Genomic DNA, 11282 nt, shown 5'->3' with positions numbered 1-11282 from the left:
ACGACACAATTTTTTTAACTCGATGGAGTATGAAATTGTTATATCTGCAACCTGAAAAAGATTTACACATGTCCATAAAATCATTTATCATTTTTCTAATCTCCAGTATCCTTTTATTCCTTCATTTATATATATATAAAAAATATAAATAAAAATAAAATGAACCAAAAAATACCATTTTGATCATCGTTCCCGATATTCCTAATGTCTCAAGATTTCTATTGGCTAAAAAAAATTTTGCAAATTACGAAATTATTACTCATTCTTTTTATTTATTGGAAATCAATAAGATTTTGTTTTTTCATGCAAAAAAAGCGAGAAGCGAGAATAATAAATCCAATTCAAACACTTTGCACGATGCAATCATTTTTGGATAGAAAAGGAAAAAAGAAATTATTTTTTTCTTGGATTAAAAAATAAAAAAAAAGAAAAAAGAAGTTACGCATTATTTAGTTTTTACATTTAAATCGATCTACAATGAACACGTCGTCAATGATGATAAATCGTATTTAAATGCAACGATAAAAAAAATTAATTAAATTGTATTAATTAGTCGAAGGATCGTTTCCGTTCAATGAGAAATGAATGTCTGTCTTCGATAATTTATATACCGCAATTAACTCAAAGCTTTTTTATCGCGTGCGTGATCGTCTCAACGGGTCTTTTTTTTCCAATGACTGCAGTCTTTCATGCATGCGGACGATTCATTAACAACAATAATTAAACACAAGAGACTAATAACAATAATAATATTAGACAATGTGCTTATTTGAATTGTATCGTCAAACGTCACGTATCGATAATCGAATAAATTTAATTATTTCTTTTATTCTCTTCTTATCATAATTGTTTTGTTTTTATTTAACCATTTATTTTACATACGACTTCAGATACGGGAAAGCCATTAAAGATCCATTTTATGGATTAATAATTATTTCAATTGTTTGAAAACATTTTTCTTCTTGGTATAGATGAATATTAGTCTGTTGTAATAAATTATGGGTAAAAATATAATGTAACAATTATTAAATAAGATAAATGTTAATAATTATTGTAATTAATATACAAAGAACAATAACATCAGTGGAATCTTTATATATACTTCCTATGTAACACTTCTTACACACAATATTTCCATATATTTGTTATCTTGGAGAATTCCTTATTTAAGATGATAGTATTTTTATTTGTTATTTTTGCGAAACATATTAAATATTATATGAAAATATTATATCTTTTATTATATATTTGACAATTTTTTTTTACACGTCACATTTTTTTTTACAAGACCGAGGATATGGGAAATACTGCGTACAATTTGAAGTAGTACAAATTTTTAGTCATCTCTTATTTTTGTTTATTCATTTATCTCGCATTAAATTACCGCAAGAGATTTCTCTGTGAATGAGAATTGTCCTATCAAAAATTAATCAAAAATTAAGTACATACAAATATCAGCCGATATAATTTTTTTCGAAGATCATTATTTTAACAATCTATCGTCTTATAGATTATAACGACTTCGATTTTTTATATCTCTGTTCTTAAAGCGATTAAATGAACAAAAATATGACAAGTTTTATTTGTCATAATGCATATGTATATGTTTAACGATAAAATTAGTTTTGTTCGAAATGTTTTCTAATATAATCCATTTATACACGTTTATAAAAAGTATAAAAATAAAAATTGCACATAAAACAATAATTAAACAAAAATATATATGTATATATATATATATATATAAACTATAGTAGTATATTCTAAATCAGTCGAATGTACATAAATAGAATATTATGTAAGATAAAAAATACTTAATATCTTAGAGGAATCGATGTAAGCACGCTTGAATGACAATTTTCTTTCATTTTCTTTTCCTCTCTTTTTCTTTTATTTCGGTTAATTTGTTTAAACGAACGAAAATTAAACGATGCGTGAACTTAAACTAAAAACAAAAAGTTTTCTATCAAGTATATAAAAAAATATTGTTGTGAACTTATAAAAATAATATATATGAAATTGATTGTAAAATAATAATTATCACATTGCTTAAGTGTAACCTACTTATTTCAATAATTTGTTAGTATTGATATATTCAATGCAATATGTGAAAGATAATGAGGTATTAGTCAGCGATTATGAAAGTATATTTCCTATTCCTTAGATTTAGAGATTTTTGGGAACTAACATGTATACCCAAATGCTTTTCAAAAGCACCATACTTTCTATATATTTTGGAACAAATATCACATTTATATGCCTTTGTTGTATGTGGTTTATTTTCCATTTGATGCTCAATTTTAAGATGATGCAACAAAGATGATTTATGCCTAAAAAAAAGTACATAAATATATAGAAACTATTTAATATATTTAGCTACATGCAAGTTGCTCTATTCTTTCTTTATGAAAAAATATAGATGCCTTTCTTACCTGTAATTTCTATTACACATTTTACAAGTAAAAGGTAGTTTAACACAGCCACAATGTATATAGTGTTTATTAAAGATATACTTTTTATTGAAAAGTCGACCGCAACGTTCGCACAATATTACATACATATCTATAAAAAGATATATAATAATAAAATTGAGAATATATGAAATACATGCAGAAAAAAATATATTTGCTACCTCCATGTGCTCCTGCTATATGTAATGCCAGTGAACGTTTGGATGAAAATGTTAATGGACATAGTAAACACTGTGAACTACAAATACATTTAATTACATGTAATCTATTAAAATTTTTAAATGAAATATACATGTATATAACTTACGGTTCTATAACATTTTTTGTTTTTTTTATGTCATTTAAACTATGATTTTCCGCTATAATTGAGTCACTTTCTTCTATTAAAAATAGTTTATTATTTGTTTCTTCGTAATTACATTTTAACTTAAATTCTTCGTCAAATTTGTGAACAATCATATAATTATAATGCATTTCTTTTTTTTCTTGTACTACTTTTTCTAATGGCATATCATTCTTGGGTAAATTTTTTAACGTTACTTTTTTTGAATCTGATGAAAATTTTGCAGAAAGATCTGTGTTGAGAAGTACATCAGATTGTATACTCTGTTGTACATTGACTTTTTCACTTATAATAGTTGAATGTTCTAAATCATTATTTAAAAAATCATGTGTTGTATTTTTATTAACATTAGTTGATGCAAAATTAATATTTGAAGAATTTAGATCGTTATTTAATTGACTTTCCGAATAAGTTTCATATTTTTTTTTTTCGAGTAACAGATTATCCGAATTTTTAACTTTGTCCAAAGAATTTTGTAGACAATTATATGATAGATTTTTTTGGCATAATGCATTATCCAATGAATCATTAAAATAACTTGATAAATAATTTTTATCGTACATAGTATAAATGCTTGCCATTTCTAAATCGCATTCATTTGAAGAAATATGTTTTGTATCCGAACATTTTCCAAACAATAAATAATTATTATTTTCATGTTGAAAATAATCTTCACAATCTGATAGGCTATCATCTTTAAAAATAACATTTTTATCTTCCCAACTATTATCTATCTGTTCTACAAAATTATATCTTAGAGATTCCTGACATTGTAATTCTGGACAATCCATAACATTAGAACTATGAATGTTATTAGAATGTATATCATAACATTCATCACGTAAAACTTGTTGTTCTTTTATGACATCGGTTAAGATGTCAAAGTGATCCGTATAATCTTCATGAAATTGTTCTTCATAAAAAGCATTAAATTCGATAGAAAGATCTAAATCATTAGTTCTCTCTTTATTTTGTTCCAAATTAGACATAGTAGAATCTGTAGTAACATTAGATTCCTGAAAAGCTTTTTTGACAGGTTGTTTGTCGATTACCTTTTTATATAAAAATGATTTCCTTTTATGTTTCATTTTTCTTTTATTGCTATGATTAAGTTTAGCTTTTTTCTTTGAGTTGAGTTTATTTTTTCTTATAGAATTGTCATTACAACTATCTGTATTATTAACCACCCAATTCATAGATTCTTCTTGTATAATCAATGGATTATGTCTTTGTTTTCTTTTATGATGGGATTTTGTAACATTTTTAATGTTCTCTTCTTCAAAAATATTATTTTCAAGTATGAAATTAGTATTATAAGAATTATCTTCTGTTTCAAATGTAATAGAGGATGTATCATGTTTAGAAAATGTTTTAGGGCCTCTTAATATATTAGGTAAACTACGAGTATTAGAAAGATTATTAAGTATGAATTTATTCTTATCAGATTGCAATTTTAATAAGTCTCTATTATTTCTTGAATCACATTTATATGTCAAGTAAGATACCGTATCGTCACCTTCCAACATAGTTAATTTAAACACTTGTGAATCTAAGGAAAGAATTTTTTTATTGACATCTTGTGCCTCTTTATCAGTCATAATCCATATAGAATCATTAAGTGTTTTAGTAAAATCATTAGAAGTCTCATAATCACAGTTAATGATAGAATCTGGTATCTCGATAATACATTCATTTTCTTTCTCATTCTCTGTTAATAACAATAATTCAATTTGATTATCATAAACATCTGTCCTAATCATTGAAATATCATGTTCCTTTTTAAAACAATCAGATTCATCGACATTACTATCCATTCTTTTCTCTTCTAAATTATTCGAAGATGCCCAAGCATCATTTTCCAAACTACTAATTACATTCTCTTCTTTAATATTCATAATACCTAAAAAATAAAGAGAACATCGGAACGAACATAAATCAATAGTTATATATATATATATATATATATGTATCTTTAAATTAATTAATCGATAATTAATAACCAATTGTTCGTATCATTGATTTATATTTGACAGATATGTTACTGTAAATTTTTAATAAAATATTCGAGATGAGAAAAATGAACGAATTAGAGATCAAAATTATATATCTATATGCTCACTGTTAAAATATTATCTATAATAATCCTAATGAACGATAATCAATCGTACAAATTATTCGAACGAATTACATATGTAATAAACAATTGAATCGTACAACTGCAGTCCAATCGTATAAAATATATAATGCATACGTGTGTTCTAATACAAAGAGAGACATTTTAACTTGACTTATCCCCACTCCTTTCATTTCTTCTTAGTATGAAGATTCTTACAAACACACTAACAAAATCAAGCGTTTATTCGTCATCGTTATATTATTATAATCGTGATATTATCACTGAATAAAAAAAAACCACATAATTATATTGCTAATCTCAATTACATATTTGAGAGAATATCGTTGATTAAAAATAATCGAACAAATCATTTCTTTTAACGAAAAAGAATTTGCATAATTTTGTTCTGATCATTTAGTACACATACATACAATCCATAAACAATGAAATAAAATTAATAAAAAATTTGTATTGAAATCGTAAAAAAGAAAAAAAACAAAAAGGGGGGGGAAAGAAAAAGAGAAAAATTTATTAATATTTGTTTCAAATAATTTTCATTTAAAGAGAAATAAATCGATATGAAAAATTATGCGTTAAGAAAACAAATAAAACTCACCGGCAAAATTGTCACACGACCGTCTTCTTAGAGCGACAAATAGCGACTAAAGTTTTTTGTCGTAGCGACGAGGACTTTACTAGAATTGTTTAGTCGACAATGAAAAAGAGACGTAACGTATCACTCATGTGAGAAAGAAACCTGAGAAGTCCTTGAGGACAAAATATAAACAGCACGAAAAAGGAGTCATTCGGTCGATTCTCGAGAAATCAATACACACAAATTAATCTATCTAAATAAGTACGTATACGGTATTGTTAATCTGTACGTACGCATTGTTAATGCGTATTTTATCACGAACATTGGGTTGTGACGTAAATATTGATAAAATATATTATTACACTTACGAGGAAAAATAGAGTTCCGATTTTAGTTTATAAATCCGCACGTTATTTTGTTTTATTATTTTAAAAATTATAATCTAAATAATTAAGAAAAATTCGAGATTATTGAATTTCGATGAATAATGAAAAATTACTTTTTTTTTCCAATTTTGATCAAATTATCGTAGTACATTTCGAAAAACAACATGGAGAAATAAAACTTTGTGCAAACTGTAAAATAGGAAAATTAAATATTTTATTCTGTTAAAAGACATTAGCATTGAATATTTTTGAGGTTAATACTTTGTAATAAGTGTATATACATAAATTTTTGTATATACATAAATTAAAAGAAGAAATAAAATATTTTTTGGTACATGATATTCACACTTTTAGCACCTTTCCATTAGTCTTTATATAATTACCTAATTATAAAAAGAAGTTACCAATCATCCGTCTCACTATTGCCTTTTAATTTAGAAAATAAAACATCTTTTACTTGTGGACGTGGATTTTCTTCTATTTGCGTTGGTATAGCTTCTGCTCGACCAAGCATCCATTCTAGTTCTAAAATATAAATTATATTTATATTCATGAGTATGTTACTGTTGTTATAATATTACAAATATATGTAATTACAGTTAATGCAATGACATTAACAAATTCTAACCTTCTTCGGTGAGTTTCATTCCACGCAATTCTATAGGTCCAATAAATTTTTTAACCATGTTTCCTTTGTGATAAATAAAAATAGTTGGAAGATTTCTGTCCGGCCAATTAGGTATACAAGTAGTGGAAATACTTTTGAGAAATTTTGTTGCAGGAAATTTTCTTGCTATGGAAGCTAAGTATTGGTTGACAAGTGAACATATAGGAATTCTAAAAAAGAAAAATATATATATATATGTATGAAATAAATGACATATAATTTAATAATTATTAGAAATTTTACTCTTCGATAACTTACCCAGGTTTATATAAATGCAGAACTACCCAAACATCTCCTGCATTATTAACTTCTTGAATATATTCCTTTCCAGATATTTCCTTAATCTCTCCATACTTGTTTTTTTTTGCTAACTCCTGCATTTCTGCTATCCTTTTACGTCTATATTCTAAAAGAATCATTTCATCTTCTTCATCTTCCAATTCATCCAACTCGTCCAAAGTTTTTTTTTCTAAATCATTAGCAGCTAGAAAGAAAAGAAAGATTGAATATTATTTATTCAATTTTAATTAATGCCAAAGATTAAAGACACTTACTGCATCCAGTCTTTTCATTTATTGTATTTTCTACAATATCTAATATTTGATCTTCTGTCACTTCTTTTTCTTTGGCTTTCTCAGGAATAATTCCCTTCTTCCTGAGAATATCATTCCACTCTGTATCTTCGTTTGGATTTTGCTACAATTAAAATATTTTATAAAAAGGTAGATTCATTATGGAAATAAATTTGCATTCAAGTATGCAATCAAACAATTTTTTACATAAAACGAATCTGTTTGCATAATTATAACGATAAGAATAAGAATCTTTTAAATTCAGGTATTGATCTATTTTAAGCTGTAACATTTCCTTATAAAGTTGCAGGTTAAAGCTACAAGCGGATATATACGAATCAGCTGAGCTATTTAAAAATAAACAATCGATTTATTTTTCCTTACCATTGTATTAATTTTATATTTTTTTTTTCCACACACAAATATTATTGATACAAAATATCATACACACGAATCGTTCGTTTTTACATTCAACTGGTTAATACACTGAAAAAAAATCCCTAGCAACTATTGAACGTAACGACCATATTTTATTCTCGAAAAACTAACGTTCTATATGCATGTAGAAAATATCTGTGTAAATCCATATATATAGAAGAACGTTCACGTTACAGTTACATTGATTAATATCTAAAAAAAAAAATTGATCAGTGGCGCCCTCGATAGGAAAAATGAAGAAGTTCATACAACAGAGATATTTATCGATAACTTTGAAAATAAATTTTTTGAACAATAGAAAATTTACAAGAAAATTAAATAAAACGAATATGATAAATATCGTGTGATTGTTATAATAATTTAGAAAGAATAATCACAATCAACATTAGAAAAATATTCGTTTAGTGCTTCCTGCACAATGAATAAAAGAATCATCTTCTCTTTTTTCTCCTTTTTTATTCATGTGTATGCATTCGGTTTGTATTGTCGAGGCATTTATTTTGACAGCATTGTGTCGGTCAAACCATCGTACTTCCTGTTGCGTGCAGAAATAGAGAATGCAACCCTGTATTTAGGCGCGTGCGACCCCCTATCAAGAATTTCTCTGCTTTGTGTGTAAACTTGGCGAGTAGAGAGTTTCACGTATATATTTCAAAATACGAGAAAAGGTATAATAAACATCGAGTCATTTATTTTCATATTCAATGCGTTCGAAGAATGTACCTAATACAATATGCCACGCACGAGTAACGTTATATAGTTTGCACTGTTATGTATTTCAGTTGGTTTCATTTTATCTCTTTGACGACGAAATAATATCTCGTAATTACGATTTACAATTCATTATAATTCTTTATATTATCAAAAATTCTTTATATTTATACAAAGAGAATGAACATTTTTAATAAAATTTTTTAACTTTGAATTATACATAATTTTTATATTTTTTATATTTTTTAATTTATATCTCATTTGTTACAAAGAAATAATACATTTCAAATATATTTAACAATTTATAAATTTATTATTATAATTTTAAAACGATGTAAATTTTGTATGCAAAAAATACGTCTATTATATTAAATCATGTATATTATTATAATACTTAGTTATTTATAAGCATTAAATATTTTTTTATTTCATACTTAATTTTATCAAAAGAATTTGCTTGGATGTAAAGCAGAAGGTGAACGCATTTACGAAGATAAGAGCGGGCTATCGAAAGTAACCGAGCTTCATTTACCGTAGCCAATGAGAGAAGCTCGTCCTGGCGGCCATCTTGCGCGGTAGACCGTTCGAGTTGGTAGTCGCGTGGCGACGAGGTTTTTCGCAGTACGAGCCGTAGTGCCGAACCGTATTGAGGTGAGTTGTTGCGCTCTTCAACTTTTCATTTTAACGTCTTCTAGTCTTATACCCGACGACGAAGTTTGTTTTTTCGACGTAAGTCTTTTTTTATTACGTCGAAATATTTGGTAGTGTATTCGACGAATAAAACCGATCGAAGGACATTTTGTGTTGACTTTTTCAAACGTAACTAGTGACAATAACATTACTTTTTAATTATCTTTCGTACATCGTATATATATATATATATATATATATATATATACATGTGTGTAGGGACGTGTGTAGTGTGTGCGATTATGTGTGTGTTGAATTAACAAAAGATTATTTTTTCGTACATTGAATAATAAGACGAAGTTATTCTTAATTTTCGATGTACCTGACAACGAAGTCATTTTCTTGAATCTAACTGGTCAATGTTTGTTGCGCGCATTTTATACTTTAATTGCGCACTCCAGCGCGTAGATGCGATATCAGAATTATTTCTGTGATCACCGGAAACACAAGACGTCTTCGTTCATTCACCGTCTTCTAGAAGCCTTACAACGTTTTACTGCTTAGCAAAAGGTATATTTTTTTTCTTTTTTCTAACGTGCATTATTACCATATATATATATGTATGCGTTATCGTTATCGTATGATACGTGCCTCCTTTCTGTTTATCCTTGTCGCAAGATGCAAATGGCGGTTGCGTGGGGAGGAGGATTGATGAGAGCAAGAGGGGAGGAGAGATTCGTAGAAGGATATATTTTTGTCTTGTAAGAAATTTCGAAAAAAAAAAAAAAAAAAAAATCAAAACCGGTTTATTATATTTACTTTTGTTTTGTTTTTTCTCATACAATCGTTTGTAATTTTATATATATATATATATATATATATAATTATACATTATAAAGAAAAAATGCTTTCATTTATTGGATCAGTATCCTAGAAATACTTAATTAGTATTTTAAGTAAATAATCAATATTAATAAGAAAATATTAATAGGTAATATAAGCGACATAATTTTAACGTTTAATTATTTATACCGATCAAAGTATTCATATATACTGAACATTTATTTAATAAAATACGTAATATTAATTATTAACAAAAATATTAATCAAATAAATTAAAGTAAAAGAATAATAATCGACATTCTATCTATTTTATTTATTTATTTTTATTTTTGTTTTATACGATCGTCCGTAATTTTATAGAAATTGTATTATAATATATATACATATATATACATATATAAATTCTAAGTTCGTTAACGATAAGAAATGTTCGCATGAAAGCTTGTTGGGTTCGTTTGTTCGTTCGTTTGTTCGTTCGTTCGCTCGTGTATACCTATAGAGGCGCCAAGAATTGTTTACATTACGGTCACGTATCCGTTCGTATCCTCGCGTCGAGAGTTTAATGCTGAAACGTATAAGTAGTTTTCATTTTCGTGTGTTTTTCGTCGAAACGACCATAGAAACCATACTTCTAAGCTCGTGTCATTGAACGATGTTTCTGGATAGGAGTCGCACGTGAATACACATTTTCTTACATTTATATTCTTTATAAATCATGCCCCTTTATATACATATACAATATGTATATAACTCTTTATGTATATATATATATATATATATATATACATAGACTTATTTTCATTTTAAGTTAAATAATAGAATTGTAGAGCGTACTCAAAGAATTACAATTTCGAGAAATGAATAGCCAACTTTTTCGATGGATATGACTAATAAAAGAAAAAATATCGATCATAAATATCTTGTGATAATTAAGCGTCTAATTACCATATCGATCGTTGTCCTTGAAAGTAAAGATGTATTCTTTTATTTCGTTACCGTGTGTATCAATCTGAATAACTCATATTAATTCGATTGGAAAAATGAATATTTGTCTACTCGTTAATTTAATTATCAATGTTTTTCTATAATACTACATTATCAAATACGATCATGTACGTATATCTAGAATATAATAATCATATTTCTATTTTTATATATAATAAATATTATATAAATATATGTTAGTTATATAATATTTATTATATATATATAGTTATATATATATAGTTATATATATATATATATATATATATATATATATCTATATATATAGAAAGAGAGAATGATAGATAGATAAATTCATTGAAACGTATTTAGGAGGATATTTAGATCAAAGAAGAAGATCGTTTATATTAGTTGATAAGACCTTGCACTTTCACCAAGACTTACTCGAGATCGTTTATTTGCCAAGGAACGTCCTTCGCATTGTTGTACTTGAACTTTCAATCTATGTGCATCGTACTAATGTCTCGTAGACGCCAATCGATTTGTGTACGTCTTCATACAATAA

At 26.4% G+C, this 11282-nt stretch overlaps 3 protein-coding genes across 9 annotated transcripts in view; 1 reads left to right on the top strand and 2 right to left on the bottom strand.

Annotated features, from left to right (window-relative positions):
* Positions 1–1776: 1776 nt before the first annotated feature.
* LOC118450248 (uncharacterized) lies at positions 1777–6016 on the bottom strand. 3 transcript variants are annotated; one of them, XR_004840637.2, is made up of 6 exons: positions 5547–6016; positions 2779–4714; positions 2633–2709; positions 2433–2562; positions 2065–2330; positions 1777–1945 (listed from the first exon to the last, which is right to left on the bottom strand). XR_004840637.2 is itself a non-coding variant. In XM_085656327.1 (5 exons), exons 2-5 carry the CDS (start codon positions 4707–4709, stop codon positions 2126–2128), a joined length of 2343 nt encoding a protein of 780 aa, XP_085512453.1. In that variant the 5' UTR covers positions 4710–4714; positions 5547–6015; the 3' UTR covers positions 1777–2125. The 3 variants fall into 3 exon arrangements, 2 of the variants coding, with proteins under 2 accessions (XP_085512453.1, XP_035741763.2); XM_085656327.1 differs by having other exon boundaries at positions 1777–2330; positions 5547–6015; XM_035885870.2 differs by having other exon boundaries at positions 1777–2330; positions 5894–5958.
* An 87-nt stretch (positions 6017–6103) lies between these two features.
* On the bottom strand, positions 6104–7743 carry viaf (viral IAP-associated factor). Its single transcript, XM_035885871.2, has 5 exons — positions 7535–7743; positions 7133–7274; positions 6837–7062; positions 6540–6748; positions 6104–6436 (listed from the first exon to the last, which is right to left on the bottom strand). Exons 1-5 carry the CDS (start codon positions 7535–7537, stop codon positions 6312–6314), a joined length of 705 nt encoding a protein of 234 aa, XP_035741764.1. The 5' UTR covers positions 7538–7743; the 3' UTR covers positions 6104–6311.
* Positions 7744–8907: 1164 nt separating this feature from the next.
* The window catches only part of ec (ubiquitin specific peptidase echinus), a 59220-nt gene continuing 56845 nt past the window's right edge, over positions 8908–11282 (top strand). Inside the window, exons 1-2 of one of the 5 annotated variants that reach the window (XM_035885842.2) lie at positions 8925–8950; positions 9391–9499. The gene's annotated coding sequence lies outside the window, so the exon portion shown is untranslated. The other 4 variants (XM_035885843.2, XM_085656416.1, XM_035885844.2 and 1 more) reach the window with 4 other exon arrangements.

This window comes from Vespa mandarinia, chromosome 4 (assembly GCF_050613455.1).
Source record: "Vespa mandarinia isolate Hongniang chromosome 4, ASM5061345v1, whole genome shotgun sequence".
Lineage (NCBI taxonomy): Eukaryota > Metazoa > Arthropoda > Insecta > Hymenoptera > Vespidae > Vespa > Vespa mandarinia.
Note: the sequence above shows the minus strand (reverse complement) of the source record. Positions and strands in the feature narration are given on the sequence as shown.

What these genes read in the sequence shown, in the direction of transcription:
- viaf (XM_035885871.2), bottom strand. An exon ending in AAATGAAAAGACTGGATGCA is followed by an intron (nt 7,063 to 7,132) that starts GTAAGTGTCTTT and finishes TTTTCTTTCTAG; the next exon opens with CTGCTAATGATTTAGAAAAA. An exon ending in CTGCATTTATATAAACCTGG is followed by an intron (nt 6,749 to 6,836) that starts GTAAGTTATCGA and finishes TTTCTTTTTTAG; the next exon opens with AATTCCTATATGTTCACTTG.
- LOC118450248 (XM_085656327.1), bottom strand. Translation starts at nt 4,709, where the DNA reads ATGAATATTAAAGAAGAGAATGTAATTAGTAGTTTGGAAAATGATGCT. An exon ending in TATAGCAGGAGCACATGGAG is followed by an intron (nt 2,563 to 2,632) that starts GTAGCAAATATA and finishes ATCTTTTTATAG; the next exon opens with ATATGTATGTAATATTGTGC. An exon ending in ATGTGTAATAGAAATTACAG is followed by an intron (nt 2,331 to 2,432) that starts GTAAGAAAGGCA and finishes ACTTTTTTTTAG; the next exon opens with GCATAAATCATCTTTGTTGC.